The sequence below is a fragment of the Oncorhynchus mykiss genome, chromosome 3 (genome assembly GCF_057628025.1).
Source record: "Oncorhynchus mykiss isolate SJ-2025 chromosome 3, ASM5762802v1, whole genome shotgun sequence".
NCBI classification, from domain to species: domain Eukaryota; kingdom Metazoa; phylum Chordata; class Actinopteri; order Salmoniformes; family Salmonidae; genus Oncorhynchus; species Oncorhynchus mykiss.
In genome coordinates this window covers 57,267,042-57,283,011 of record NC_143024.1, presented here as the reverse complement: position 1 = coordinate 57,283,011, position 15,970 = coordinate 57,267,042, and the positions used below count along the sequence as shown (strand labels likewise).

At 41.3% G+C, this 15,970-nt stretch overlaps 2 protein-coding genes across 3 annotated transcripts in view; one reads left to right on the top strand and one right to left on the bottom strand.

Annotated features, from left to right (window-relative positions):
- The first annotated feature begins 408 nt into the window (after positions 1-408).
- Positions 409-9,224, top strand: LOC110520026 (protein lifeguard 3). 2 transcript variants are annotated; one of them, XM_021596992.3, is made up of 12 exons: positions 409-830; positions 2,776-3,007; positions 3,135-3,205; positions 3,308-3,372; positions 3,499-3,552; positions 3,686-3,736; positions 3,837-3,876; positions 5,464-5,501; positions 5,624-5,711; positions 7,893-7,988; positions 8,130-8,183; positions 8,307-9,224. In XM_021596992.3, exons 2-12 carry the CDS (start codon positions 2,797-2,799, stop codon positions 8,454-8,456), a joined length of 918 nt encoding a protein of 305 aa, XP_021452667.2. In that variant the 5' UTR covers positions 409-830; positions 2,776-2,796; the 3' UTR covers positions 8,457-9,224. The 2 variants fall into 2 exon arrangements, with proteins under 2 accessions (XP_021452667.2, XP_021452666.2); XM_021596991.3 differs by having other exon boundaries at positions 409-1,467.
- Positions 9,225-9,769: 545 nt separating this feature from the next.
- Positions 9,770-15,970, bottom strand: part of dars1 (aspartyl-tRNA synthetase 1) — a 29,972-nt gene continuing 23,771 nt past the window's right edge. Inside the window, exons 10-18 of the mRNA XM_021596990.3 lie at positions 14,088-14,199; positions 13,307-13,441; positions 12,451-12,598; positions 11,650-11,796; positions 11,330-11,372; positions 11,129-11,209; positions 10,889-11,000; positions 10,629-10,700; positions 9,770-10,394 (exon numbers count right to left, since the gene is read on the bottom strand). Of these exons, the coding sequence (XP_021452665.2) occupies positions 10,303-10,394; positions 10,629-10,700; positions 10,889-11,000; positions 11,129-11,209; positions 11,330-11,372; positions 11,650-11,796; positions 12,451-12,598; positions 13,307-13,441; positions 14,088-14,199 (942 nt within the window). The 3' untranslated portion in view covers positions 9,770-10,302. The remainder of the gene's footprint in view (positions 10,395-10,628; positions 10,701-10,888; positions 11,001-11,128; positions 11,210-11,329; positions 11,373-11,649; positions 11,797-12,450; positions 12,599-13,306; positions 13,442-14,087; positions 14,200-15,970) is intronic.

Genomic DNA, 15,970 nt, shown 5'->3' with positions numbered 1-15,970 from the left:
CAAATCAAAATCAAATAAAAGTTTATTGGTCATGTACACAGTTTAGCAGGTATTATAGCGGTGCAGCGAAATGCTTATGTCACTAGCTTCTAACAATGCAGGTGAATGTCAAACAAACATTTTAAGAAAAATGTAAGAAAAAAAGAATAGGGATACAATATTTAAATACAGTTTGAAACATTTTTTGGGGTCAAATGAACTAATAAATATATTTTGTTGAATGTATGTAACACCATTCAAAACGTGTTCAGCACTATCTAGTCAAATTGTGGGATGTTTTCACTATTTGTATCCGTTTGAGGTGGTTTTAATTTGGGACTTTTATTTTGAAGGCGAACCGCAGATTCCACCATTGTTTCTCACCCTAATGTTGTTCACGACACACGTGTAGCGTTTGCCTAGCCTACGTTTGACCCCGTTTTTCCCAGTTGCCTTGAAAGCACCATTAGGACACAGCTGGTGCTTAAACCAAGTAGCGAAAACTAAAACGGACCCAGATCTTAACCAAACTCTTAAACATACCCCTAACCTATACATTTTGAAATATCGGGTCCATATCATTGCGAACCATATAGCCAAGTCTGAATGCAGTTTCTAGTCAGTAATATTAATTGAATATTGATAACACATACAGTTTACACCGACAAGTCAAGAGCCTACAAACAAGTAAAGAAAGTGACAACTAAATTCAAAGGTCTCTAGTCTAGACATCCGCGTTCCCACAATTTTCAAATGCTTCGGGTCTGGTTTTCGAGACTAATGGTGTTGGGTGATTATGGGCCCAGTCACTTTTCGGTCACTATCGCCTAATTGTTATTTCCACTTCTGCAGTAAGTATCTGAAACGATGTGGATGCAATACATATTGTGATGTTTACAAGACTACCAGTTAATAGAACACAGTGGAACTTTGGCCATAATGTGTACGTTGTTTTCCTTTAAAATATGTAAACACGAGAGTAGGAATTGGGCCTGTGTCGTACTTTGTTTCCAAACAGCGATGCCTAGTGACGCCTACTAAGTATGACATGTGAACTAATATCGAACTATGAAACATTGTTGACACATTGTTACAGTGTAACTTCAGCGGAAATGTTGCTATTTGGTCGTGCCTATTGGAATGTATCTAGTAATCCTGCGTTATTCGGATAGGTATTAAAATCATTTCTCCAGCAAATGGTCTCAAAATATTGTCTTAATAAAGGTGAATAAATAATGGTTTTAATGACAGGCCTTCAAATTTAAACAATTGTTAATTTGGAACAAAACAAAAATAACCACATTTTTTTCTTACAAATGTATGCATCAGCCGGGGGGGGGGGGCATGTTGGGTAAGGATCTCATTACAACTCCGTGAAATGTAGGCGACACAGGAACAGTGCCCCAGACTTGACCAAACTAAATGATCAAACCATTTAACCGTTAGGTGTTTAACATCGCAGATCGATATCTCATCATAATCCACTTGGTGAGTATACATGCGTCTTTATGTTTTTGCTAAGTTTTAGTCGAAACTACGTTATGAAATTTAATTCAGACTTTGTTATAACAATCTGGATGGCTATTTTGTACTCACATTTTGTACGATTATTATGGTGTTATACGCCTCTATACAGTTCATGCTAGAAGGCTTGTCATGCCAGACAGTGTGGTCTGCGGGGTATTTGTGGTAAATGTGATGTTATCATTAACATCAAACATGTCATCTGAATTATGCAGGAGTCCCTATCTGAAGTTACTGAGACTGTTTATGTTAAACCTTAAATACCCTGCTAGTCATAGTGTATTTCCAAAACGCAATACCCACCCCACATTTTTTTTTTACATTTGCGTTTTTTTCTTCAGAAATGATTGCTTATGGGTACCTTCATGTGTATGTAAAATATTACTGTTCTCAGATTTTTCATTCATAGATTTTAGATGTGTATGAGCCTGTGTTTCTTTGCACAATAGAGGCCTATCCATAGTTTAGCTGGAATGAAATGTTCATATCCTGTACATTTGACTGTGATGTGTGGTTGTCTTACCTAGCTATCTTAAGATGAATGCAGTTACTGTAAGTCGCTCTGGGAGAGCATCTGCTAAATGACTCAAATGTAAATGTTTTGCATACAGATATTACTGTATACAATATTGAAAACATGTTTTTTTTTTTTTATATATTGATGTCACAAATGTTTCATCTGTACAGTTCTTTTTACATTGTTTTTGTTATTTGTTACACTGGACTGTGCAAAATCTAGCAGGAGGCTACTACCTATTTCTCTGAGTGAGACGGACATATAGCATTTAGCAAAAAAAACATGATTATTGATTGGTCTCTGAGAAATGAACCCATCAGGTGATAGATTCTTAACAAATACAGCACATAAGCTATATGTCATTGAACATCATGTCATGATTAGATAGTGAGAAAACACACATCTCTTTCATAATTTATTTAAACAACGAAAGCTAATTTACCAACATTTCTGAAAATGGATAAATAGCGTTGTGGGACAAATATATGTGATGTCGTTGGCATGGTCTATTGGTGCTTTCAAGACTGGGAACTCTGGGGGGGGGGGGGGGGGGGGACAAGGTAAAATCTTTCTGAGTTGGATCACCGTTCAAACCGATTTTTCCCAGTCTGAGCTCTTCCCCACCCCCAGTTGTCTTGAACGCGCTGAATTCGGAGATGGTTCGCAGTTATTTTGAACGCACTGAATTCGGAGATAGTTCGCAGTTGTTTTGAACGCGGCATAATGTTTCCTTCTTACCCCCTCTGTCTTATAAGGTGCCCATATCGCATGTCATAATGTCAAAGTCGGATTTCCCTCCAGCCTATGAAGATGCACTACATGGCCCCAGGCCCCGGCATGGGAACTACCCACAGCCCCCACCAGCGTATGGACCATACCCTGCTCAGTCCTCTGCTCAATACCCAGGACAAGCAAGGTACCCTCTGGGCTACCCTCCTTCTGGGATGCCTTATTCCATTCCTCTAGGAATGCCCACCTCCAACCCAGGTTCTGAAGCTATTTTACTGTACAGTATAATATATTACATATTAAAAAAGATATACTGTTAAAATCCGAAGTTTGTCAAAATAGTTTTACTTGGTCATTATTGACTTCGTGTCTTTCTTTAATGCAGTGGAAGACGATGAATATCCTTATTCTACAGCATGGGAAAGCATTTCTATTCGACATGCGTTCATCCGAAAAGTATGGGATCTTATACCTTTTACACATCGACTTCCTAATCACTCAGTCCACTTCTACTGGCTGTGATCATGACAGAATTCACCCTTTTTTGTGTTGGGACAGGTGTACTTAATATTGGCTGCTCAGCTCATCGTCACGGTATCAATTGTGGCTGTGTTTACATTTGTGTAAGTGTCAACGGTGTGACATTGTATTATCTCTGTCATACCATGCAATATCAATGTGAGCTCTTTTCTGTTTTAGTTTTCTGTTTCTGCAATGCTAACGTTTTTAGCATTTTATCTATATTACAGTGAGGAAGTACGTGCGTTTGTCATTAGGAACCCAGCCGTGTATTGGACATCATTGTAAGTACTTCATATTCCATTAAGGTTCCTTACTACATGTATTACTCATTCATTATTTCTGAATGAGATATTATAATAAAACACGAGCAATATATTTTTGACCTATCATACTAATGGCATCTTTGTCTTCCAGCGCTGTTTATTTAGTCACTTATTGCATTCTTGTCTGCTGCGAAGGGCCAAGGTAAGATTATCCATGCCCTCTTTATACTCTGCAAACAACAGTACACCGTTAAACGACAGATAATTACATTTATCTTTTGATCTTAATCATCTTTGTTTAGGAGACGCTTTCCTTGGAACTTTGTGCTGCTGGCCATTTTTGTAAGTAACGCTTGCAAAAAAGAATCTCTATATCATGCCTTAACACATAATGGAACTAAACTCAGCAAAAAAAAAAGAAATTCCCTTTTTTCAGGACCCCCGTCTTTCACAGATAATTCTTAGAAATCCAAATAACTTCACAGATCTTCATTGTAAAGGGTTTAAACACTGTTTCCCATGCTTGTTCAACGAACCATAAACAACTAATGAACTTGCACCTGTGGAACGGTCGTTAAGACACTAACAGCTTACGAGACGGTAGGCAATTAAGGTCACAGTTATGAAAACCTAGGATACTAAAGAGACCTTTCTACTGACTCTGAAAAACACCAAAAGAAAGATGCCCAGGGTCAATGCTCATCTGCGTGAACATGCCTTGGGCATGAGGACTGCAGATGTGGCCAGGGCAATAAATTGCAATGTCCGTACTGTGAGACGCCTAAGACTTCGCTACAGGGAGACAGGACGGACAGCTGATCGTCCTCGCAGTGGCAGACCACAGCAGACCACACAGGATCGGAACATCCGAACATCACACCTGCAGGACAGGTACAGCATGGCAACAAAAACTGCGCGAGTTACACCGGGAACGCACAATCGCTCCATCTGTGCTCAGACTGTCCTCAAAAGTCTGAGAGAGGCTGGACTGAGGGCTTGTAGGCCTGTTGTAAGGCAGGTCCTCACCAGACATCACCGGCAACAACGTCGCCTATGGGCACAAACCCACCGTTGCTGGACCAGACAGGACTGGCAAAAAGTGCACTTCACTGACGAGTCATGGTTTTGTCTCACCAGGGTTGATGGTTGGATTCGTGTTTATCATCGAAGGAATGAGCGTTACACCGAGAACTGTTCTCTGGAGCGGGATCGATTTGGAGGTGGAGGGTCCGTCATGGTCTGGGGCGGTGTGTCACAGCATCATCGGACGGAGCTTGTTGTCATTGCAGGCAATCTCAACGCTGTGTGTTACAAGGAAGACATCCTCCTCCCTCATGTGGTACCCTTCCTGCAGGCTCATCCTGACATGGCCCTCCAGCATGACAATGCCACCACGCACAGAACGAGCAGTATGGCTGATTTCCTGCAAGACAGGAATGTCAGCGTTCTGCCATGGCCAGCGAAGAGCCCAGATCTCAATCCCATTGAGCACTTCTGGGACCTGTTGGATCGGAGGGTGAGAGCTAGGGCCAATCCCCTCCAGAATTTTCCGGGAACTTGCAGGTGCCTTGGTGGAAGAGTGGGGTAACATCTCACAGCAAGAACTGGCAAATCTGGTGCAGTCCATGAGGAGGATATGCACTGCAATACTTAATGCAGCTGGTGGCCACACCAGATACTGACTGTTACTTTTGATTTTGACCCCCCTTTGTTCAGGGATACATTACTCCATTTCTGTTAGTCACATGTCTGTGGAACTTGTTCCGTTTGTCTCAGCTGTTGAATCTTTTGTTCATACAGATATTTGCGCATGTTCAGTTTGCTGAAAATAAATGCAGATGACAGTGAAAGGACGTTTCTTTTGTTGCTGACTTTACATTTACAATCTAGATATGTTATGATTGTATTGTTTTATATGTCATATTCTAGACACTGGCCATGTCCTACATGACAGGAACAATATCAAGGTTTGCTATAGAATTTTCATATATTTTTTTATTTTCTTTTACATAATACTACTACAAATACTAATGTAAGGTGAAGTTGTATTGTTTGTTTTGTGACTCAATCTACTTTGCATTTCTTGCAGTTACTATGACACAAAAGCAGTGTTACTGACCATTGGAATAACAGCAATAGTGTGCATAATTGTCACCATCTTCTGCTTTCAAACTAAGGTACGTGGATAAAAAAACTGCCTCTTTAGAACCTACAGCCTGTAGCTTGTGAGAGTGTCTTTGTTGTCAGTATCAAATGACTCTTTTGTCTAGGATTACAATGGGCGACTGTCTTTTAAATATTCATGACATTTTGGGTAAGATCTTGTGCAATTCCTCCTTATGTAATCGATTGTCTAAATAAATAGCATACATTGATTCCCTGGGTTTATTGTGCACATTCCATGGTTGTTCATTTTTGTAGACCTTTCATATGAAGTTATTGGGGCGGCAGGTAGCCTAGTGGTTAGAGGTTAGAGCGAAAGGTTACTGGCCCCAAGCTGACAAGGTAAAAATCCCCAAGCTGACAATCCCCAAGCTGACAAGGTAAAAATCTGTCAGTTAACCCACTGTTCCCTGGTAGGCCATCATTGTAAATAAGAATTTCTTCTTAACTGACTTGCCTAGTTAAATAAAGATTAAATACAATTTTTTAAAATGCCCATTCATGTGACATCCTATGAAACATTCCAACTATTGAGTCATTTGTGTACCTTAATGATTGTCGTTTGACCAATGTCGTGAAGTACATGTACAGATGAAGTCAGAAGTTTACACTTAAGTTGGAGTCATTAAAAATTGTTTTTCAACCACTCCACACATTTCTTGTTAACAAACTAGTTTTGGCAAGTCGGTTAGGACATCTTCTTTGTGCATGACACAAGTAATTTTTCCAACGATTGTTTACAGACAGATTAATTAACTTATAATTCACTGTATCACAATTCCAGTGGGTCAGAATTTTACAAACACGAAGTTGACTGTGCCTTTAAGCAGTTTGGATTACAGAAAATGATGTCATGGCTTTAGAAGCTTCTGATGGGCTAATTGACATCATTTGAGTCAATTGGAGTTGTACCTGTGAATGTATTTCAAGGCCTACCTTCCAACTCAGTGCCTCTTTGCTTGACATCATGGGAAAATCAAAAGAAATCAGCCAAGACCTCAGAAAAAAAATTGTAGACCTCCACAAGTCTGGTTCATCCTTGGGAGCAATTTGCAAATGCCTGAAGGTACCACGTTTATCTGTATATACAATAGTATGCAAGTATAAACACCATGGGACAATGCAGCCATCATACCGCTCAGGAAGGAGACGCGTTCTGTCTCCTAGAGATGAATGTACTTTGGTGCAAAAAGTGCAAATCAATCCCAGAACAACAGCAAGAGACCTTGTGAAAATGCTGGAGGAAACAGGTGCAAAAGTATCTATATCCACAGTAAAATGAGTCCTATATAGACATCATTTGAAAGGCTGCTCAGCAAGGAAGAAGCCACTGCTCCAAAACCGCCATTAAAAATCCAGACTACGGTTTGCAACTGCACATGGGGATCAAATATCGTACATTTTGGAGAAATGTCTTCTGGTCTGATGAAACAAAAATAGAACTGTTTTCCATAATGACCATTGTTATGTTTGGAGGAAAAAGGGGGAGGCTTGCAAGCCAAAGAACACCAACCTCAACCGTGAAGCACGGGGGTAGCAGCATCATGTCGAGGGGGTGCTTTGCTGCAAGAGGGACTGGTGCACTTCACAAAATAGATGGCATCATGAGGAAAATCATGTGGATATATTGAAGCAACATCTCAAGACATCAGGAAGTTAAAGCTTGCTTGCAAATGGGTCTTCCAAATGGACAATGACCCAAGCATACTTCCAAAGTTGTGGCAAAATGGCTTAAGTACAACAAAGTCAAGGTATTGGAGTGGCCATCACAAAACCCTGACCTCAATCCTATAGAAAACATGTGGGCAGAAATGAAAAGGTGTGTGTGTGTGAGCAAGGAGGCCTACAAACCTGATTCAGTTACACCAGCTCTGTCAGGAGGAATGGACCAAAATGCACCCAACTTATTGTGAGAAGCTTGTGGAAGGCTACCCGAAACGTTTGACCCAAGTTAAACAATTTAAAGGCAATGCTACCAAATACTAATTGAGTGCATGTCAATTTCTGACCCACTGGGAATGTGATGAAAGAAATAAAAGCTGAAATAAATCACTCTACTATTATTCTGACATTTCACATTCTTAAAATGAAGTGGTGGGTTGAATGGGTCAGGAATTGTGAAACTGAGTTTAAATGTATTTGGCTAAGGTGTATGTAAACTTCCGACTTCAATTGTATGTCTATGCTTATGACAGGTGGATTTTACATCTTGTGGGGGACTTTTCAGTATTCTTGCCATCGTAGTCTTGGTTACTGGGATCATTACAGCCATCGTGCTATCCTTTAAATATGTAAGTGCCTCAGTTTGGTCAAAAGTTGAACTGCTTTAATGCATTTTTTTCACATTTTAATGCACTTTGTCTCTATTTGCACAAATCTGAGAAATGAAGGCCTATACATACAAAATGTCCTGTGTTTTCTTCCACTCACAGGTCCCATGGCTTCATATGCTCTATGCTGCAATTGGAGCTGTCATTTACACCCTGGTGAGTTTTTTTTTTTGGTTTTTCTTGAAAAGCCTCAGTATATCAAAGGGAATAGAATGGGGACTTTATTCATTTCTCTTGAACCAACCTGTATGAATGAAATTAACCATTTTTATTTTGTAGTTTTTAGCATACAACACCCAGCTTCTCATCGGAAACCGCAAGCTTTCCATCAGCCCAGAGGAGTATGTTTTTGGAGCACTTTCACTTTATGTTGACATTGTCCAGATCTTCATTTTCCTCCTGCAACTAGTTGGGGCTTCCACAGATTAAAGGCAGGAGGATGACATACGACCTAGTGTGGATGGATCCTACTTATATTGTATTTTGTCACCTCAAACTGTTGCTGCTCATACAGGACTGTAAATTAGTTTTTTTTTCTTCTTGTAATACCATTAACATAACCCTATGAGAGTGCTGCAAACTTTCAATTAAGATCGTTGTATATTTACTTATTCCCAGAATGGATGTTGGTTATGTGATGATTTGGTAAGTTATGAATGCAATATGCATACATGATTGTCTGAATCGCATTTGATTTGACCTACATATTTGTTTAAAATACAGTTGTCCTCGTGTTGCCTTTTTCCTTAAACCGTAAAAATGTCAAACGTAATTAATTCATTGTCAAAATGGCTCAAACTGTCTCTGAATGCATCCATTGGTGGTGTTACAGTTCAGCAACAAGGCCAGAGGGGGTGTGGTATATGGCCAATATACCACAGCTAAGGGCTGTTCTTAGCGTGACGCAATGCAGAGTGCCTGGACAGAGCCCTTAGCCGTGGTATGTTGGCCATATATCATAAACCACCAAGGTGCCTTATTTCTATTATAAACTTGTTACCGATGTAATTAGAGCAGTAAAAATGTGTTTTGTCACACCCATAGCATACGTGTCAGCCAATCAGCACTCGAACCACCCAGTTTATTATAACATCGCTTCCATTTTCCTCAATTATATATGTGATAACTGTAAAGTTTACTTTTCTTGATATACATTTCTGATTATCAGAACCAATAATTAAAGACAATATCTCAGAAGGTTCTGTTTGTCATGCAGTTTTTCTGTGAGAAAGCAATTATTGCATGGGGACTTTTTCAACCCAACTGAATCTGGATGGCATAGAGATGGGAAGTCATGAAAAAGGCATGTTCTCTTATACAGATTGTTAGTGTGTGAACTTTTCCAATTATGAGTTGATTTCATACAGTATTCCTTTCAGGTGCCAGTTCACTATGGTTCTTTTCCTTACAAAAAGCACTCCATGTCCACCAATTTCAAAATATAACAAACATGACAGCATTCCTCCTGAAAGGGAATCAAAAGACTTCTACGTGAATGTTTCTCAAGTGACAGGGCTTATAGTGATGAACAAGGCAAGCTCCTTAGCACATAGCAAAGAACGTGTAGAATATGATGGGGTTGTTTCCCCCCCCCCATTGTTTTCAATGACTTGGTTAGTGGCTCCTCCTTGAGCGATCGAGATATATATCCGAGGGGCTTCAGTAACCCAATACAGATTGTATGCACCCCGAAACTAAGGATTGTCTTTTTGAAATAAGAGAGCAAAGATGGAAAGCGAAACAACTTTTGGAAGTACTTTTATTAATTTTTTCCTCAAATTACTTTAAAAACAGCTGCAATAATTAAAAATGATGTCACCAGACCAAGACTATTTATTATTCATACCTCTGTACTCTGACAAAGACTGGTATCAAAGTTGATAAAGTGTTAGACATAAAACACAGGTTTATTATCCCCATTGGTGAGCCTAGGGAAGCTTGGAAACTGTACGTTTGCCTACTCAATTATCATTGTCAAGCCAAACATGGCAAGACGGCAGAAACAGACAGGCACTCGAGCTAAGCCGAAGTTATTACATCTCTAAATCATATTCCACTTCTATAATGTCTTCAAATTATTTATCCCTTATATTATGGTTCTATTTCTGAATACTGGTAACCGTAGTAGCCTGGCTTGGTTATCTATTATTCTCTTGTTAATCACAGTGGCACTTCAGTGTTGCGCCACTCATGTCTCCTCTGTCTGGTGTGTTTGGAGATTAAAATGTAGTTTCCCCATGTCCTGCATCTGTGTCCAATGGCGATCGATGGCCGCTCAGGGGGTCAGGCGTTTGGGATCACGGGGGAACATGGAGGTCTGGCGGACATTATGAAGACCCAGGTAGAGCATGCAGACTCTCTCGAGTCCTGAGGGAAACAACTCACATATCAGCATTACAGTGCACTTACAATGAATAGATTTAGAGTACCATGACCATATCTTTCATGCGGAGTATACTTACAATGGGTATATTTGGAGTACCTTGACAACATCTTTCATGCAGAGTATATTTTCAATGAGTATATTTAGAATAGATGTACAATGGATTTCTTATGGAGAGGGTATGGGCCAAGGTTTAGAGTCAGTATTTTATTTCTTACCAATGCCACCACCTCCATGTGGGGGAGCTCCGTATCGGAAGGAGTCAATATAGGACTTGATCTTCTCCAGGTCTGCAGCAACACAAATCATTGTAATATTTGATACTAGCATCACCACTTTACATATTAGCACCAGTGTATTCGTAACATAGTAATAATATGCAGATTCTCTAGCAATCGCTTAAGAGAAGAAAAGAAGCTTGAGTTACTGATTGACCAATATGGCTGCACTGAATAACAAGGCAGAGTTGTTTCATTACCAATGTTGTGGTGCATGGCCCTCTCAGTGAGCAGCTGGGCATCGTGGATCCTCTGGGCTCCAGAGAGGATCTCCTCTCCTCTCATGAACATGTCGTAGGAGTTGGAGTATTTCTGGGAGGAAACATCAGTCAAGTCAGTTACACCTCTGGTATAACACTGCCAATGTCCTGCCACAATGGTGTCATGATCGACCTGTTGAAGTGTGGTATGTGTATGTCTGTGTTTAGTGACTTGCATACTTTGTCGTTGGGGTCAGGCATGGTGTAGAAGGGCCTCACTGCCAGGGGGTACTTGTCCAGCACGTAGAAGTCAGTGTCATACTAACAGAAAGGCGATAAAGAGGTGCGTTAGTCTGCTTTGGAAGCCTAAAATGCTCAGCACGTACCATCTAGAATAACATAAAATCTGTTGACATCCCAAAGAAACTGAATGTAACATACTTTTTCTTTCACCAGACGACCAAGCAACTTCTCATTGGGAGTGCTATGAAAAACGTTTTGAAAAAATGGTTATTTTCAGTAGAAAAACAGTCTTTATTTGCTCTTTACATTTTTGTCATGAAGCAGACGCTCTTATCCAGAGCGACTTACAGGAGCAATTCCAGTTCAGTGCCTTGTTTAAGGGCAGGCACATTGTCCGATTTTTCACCTGGTCGGCTCTGGGATTCGAACCAGCAACCATTCGGTTACTGGCCCGATGCTCTTAGCCGCTGTGCTACTTGCCGACCCATTTCAATGTCTTATGTCGACCTGCTACTGACCTGAGGTCCTCCTCGTCTCCCATCTCCACCCCGGCTTCCCGGAGCATGGCCACGCCTTCCGAGTACTCCAGCCTCAGAGTGGGCTCCAGGAACTTGAATGGCTCGCTGGGGTACTGCTTCCCCACTGTCTGGATCTCTGTCTGGAACCTGGCCAACACACACACACCACATGCAAAAAAGGTCATTCAGCAACTCTTGGAGGACAGTAGAAGTTGATAAGTGCCTCGATTGTTAAAAAGTAAAACCTTCCCTTAAAACACACAGGCACACACAACTGTGTCACTCAAATACTAATCTTGGTTAACCAAGAACTAAAGTCTTGCATAATTGGTTGGATACTGGATTAAGTTCTGGGTCCATACGTGTTAAGAGACGAGATCGAATGTGGATCGGAACTGGAATGAAGCACTCCACCCTCTCTCTTTGTAAATTAGTCTGAGCCAAATGTCCCCTCCCCTTCCGAAATTCAAAAGATGCTAACACCTACGAAACCGAGATTTGCCCAAAGCGCCGGAATGAAAGCTGCTCGTTATCTCACGCATCCCGTTGTATCATGACAGATCTACGGCACCATTTATGTTTAAGTAGTATGTCCACGAGAGATTACCCAAATACCATCTGCTCCCTCATCACAGATGCAATGCCCTTTCATACCAGGAGATGGCGGTGGAGGCACGTATTTACTTAATATGGGGCTCATCCACTTGCTCAGTTTACAGCCCTGAAATAGGCCCTCGAAAGTTTAAACCAGAATAACTCACTTTATTTGCAAATATCGGTTCAAAGTGAATCCCAGCTTACTTGTCTCGGAGTCCTTTAAAGATCTGAACCATGGTGTCGGTGATGGACTCGATCACTTCGTGGTAGTGGTAGTTGAACGCCAACTCAATATCCAGGCCCACAAACTCTGTCAGATGACGATGGGTGTTGGAGTCTTCTGCTCTGAACACTGGAACGGAGAACATCTTCAGTTAGTATCAGCGACGTCGTATTTCAGTGTGAAGATTAGATCCATCACCCCAGAGATAAACTAGAGGCACCCTATTCCCTTTATAGTGCACTACATTTGACCAGGGAGTAGGGCACCATTTGGGACACAGAATAGATATGTGAGACTGCAGGGGGGGGGGGGGGGGGGGGGTCGATACTCCTCTGGTTACATGTGGATCCGGCCAGGTGCTAGCCGTGTTGACCTACCTCACAAAGAGACATTGTGCGACCAAGCACAAGTCAGTCAGATACATTATGTTTCCTATTGCTCAACGTGAGCCCTATCACAACACCGTCTATGTGTAGAAATGCGTTGTGTTTGCAGTTATCTGCCCAGGTTTAATATTGTGTAAGCCACTGTTTGTTTGTTGACTACATAACTAGAGTGACTGATGTATTCAACCCAATAGTCCAAATTAATTCCCATTATTGGATACAGGGGAGATAGGTGAACGGCTTAGATGTGGCATTATATATAGATTCATATTATTATTATTTTAACTTTATCCAGACAGTTGGAAACAAAGGGGGAGACAGACCAGAGGGAACACATAAGTAAGGGTGGACACAGGGATTGAACCCCGGTCTCCGGTGGTGAGTAGCGTACACGTGCCTGGCTAGTAGCATTCCCACTAGCCCATTGGTTCTTCACAAGGTGCTGCCTTACCTGGTCCCACACAGAACACCTTGTCAAAGTCAGCACAGATACACATCTGCTTGTAGAGCTGGGGAGACTGGGCCAGGTAGGCGCTGGTTTTGAAGTAGGACACAGTGAAGACGTTTGCCCCGCCCTCACTGGCAGCTAGAGAGGAGAAAGACACCTTTTAGTCAACTGTCCCAGGAGAGAAGCAACACATGGCACAAAAATCATCTGTCTGTAGTGAACGGCCTTTTTTCAAGTCGTCTATGTGATGACACCATTTCCTAACAGCGCCATTAGCTTATTTACGCACTTGTTAGACGTTCCTGTCATATAGTAGATTGTCTGATGTGTTTTCCTTAACAGAAGGGTGGTCACATAGAACATTTTGTACAGGGTACGTGTGATGGGTGTTGGCAGAGGTGAATGCGGTTTTTAGATTAGCGCACACTGTTGATCCGCAGCTGCTCTCACCGAAAAGGCGGCAATTTTAAATGCGTCAATGCCAGGCTTTGTTGAATGCCATTGGCTCCTACCGAAGATGAGGAAGTGAAAGCAACACTTGTTTCACCACAGCTCAGTAAAAAAAAAAAAAAACTAGCACATTTGGGGTTGTGGTAGCAAGTACTGTAGTAAACAACACTGTTGTGTTACACATTTCTATGGCTACAAAACGTGACACATGGTCACACATTGTCTATGTGCTCAAGCTTGTGAAGTGCAATTGAGAGTCAGCTCATCAAAGAGCACAAATGACCAGATAGTCAAGAGTTGAGCCTGCGCTGCTTTATGAGCTCAGTGCTGGTACCTGATATGATTTTGGGGGTCTGGATCTCCACAAAGCCCTTGTTGGTCAGGGTGTCTCTAAAGAGTTGGCACACTCCGGATTGCAGGCGGAAGATGGCCTGGCTGGTCGTTGTCTACCAGAGGAGAAACAAGCAGAAACACACACACACACACACGCAAAAAAACAAAAACAAAAGTACAGTCAATTAAAATCAATTTGTATTTCCTGAGAGGGAACTTCATGTGTGGTGACGGATTGCTATACAAGACACAACATAAAACATGTACAGTATAAAGGACTGGAAGCATTCTATGCAATCGCAGGAGATATAAATATACAGTACCAGTCAAATGTTTTTTGGACACACCTACTCATTCAAGGGTTTTTCTTATTTTTTTACATTGTAGAATAAAAGTGAAGACATCAAAACTATGAAATAACACATATGGAATGTAACCAAAAGGGTGTTAAGCAAATCAAAATATATTTGAGATTCTTCAAAGTAGCCACCATTTGCATTGATGACAGCTTTGCACACTCTTGGCATTCTCTCAACCAGCTTCACCTGGAATGCTTTTCAAGTAAAGCCCACATATGCTGAGCACTTGGCTGCTTTTCCTTCACTCTGCGGTCTAACTCATCCCAAACCATCTCAATTGGGTTGAGGTTGGGTGATTGTGGAGGCCAAGTTATCTGATGCAGCACTCCATTCCTCTCCTTCTTGGTCAAATAGCCCTTACACAGCCTGGAGTTGTGTTTTGGGTCATTGTCCTGTTTTAAAACAAATGATAGTCCCACTAAGCGCAAACCAGATGGAATGGCGTATCGCTGCAGAATGCTGTGGTAGCCATGCTGGTTAAGTGGGCCTTGAATTCTAAATAAATCACAGACTGTGTCACCAGCAAAGCACGCCCACACAATCACACCTCTTCCTCCATGCTTCACGGTTGGAACCACACATGGAGAGATCATCCGTTCACCTACTCTGCGTCTCACAAAGATTCAGTGGTTGGAACCAAAAATCTCAAATTTGGTCTCATCAGACTAAAGGAAAGATTTTCACTGGTCTAGTGTCCATTGCTCGTGTCTCTTGGCCGAAGCAAGTCTCTTCTTATTATTGTTGTCCTTTAGTAGTGTTTTCCATGCAGCAATTCGACCATGAAGGCCTGATTCACGCAGTCTCCTCTGAACAGTTGATGTTGAGATGTGTCTGTTACTTGAACTCTGAAGCATTTATTTGGGCTGCAATTTCTGAGGCTGGTGACTCTAATGACCTTATCCTCTGCAGCAGAGGTAACTCTGGGTCTTCCTTTCCTGTGGCGGTCCTCATGAGAGACAGTTTCATCATAGTGCTTGATGGTTTTTGCGACTGCACTTTTTTTCCAGATTGACTGACATGTCTTAAAGTAATGATGACCAGTCGTTTCTCTTTGCTTATTTGAGCTGTTCTTGCCATAATATGGCCTTGGTCTTTTACCAAATAGGGCTATCTTCTGTATACCCCCCCTACCTTGACACAAACCCAAATGGTTGGTTCAAATTGAAAGAAATTCCCAAAATTAACAAAGGCACACCTGTTAATTGAAATGCATTCCAGGTGACTACCTCATGAAGCTGGTTGAGAAAATGCCAAGAGTGTGGAAACAAAGGGTGGCTACTTTAAAGAATCAAAAACATATATCTTTCAAAAACAAGGACATTTCTAAGTGACCCCAAATGTTTAAAAGGTAATGTACATAAATACAATAAAGAAAAACTGAGCAATTTGATGTTGGCACAAAACTAGAACATTCCACCCACACCCACACACACACACACACACACACCATTTTTCAAAAGGTTGCAAATCAATGGAACACTGGTTTTAAACTTTGAAGTTTCAAAATGGGATGCAGTCGTTGCAG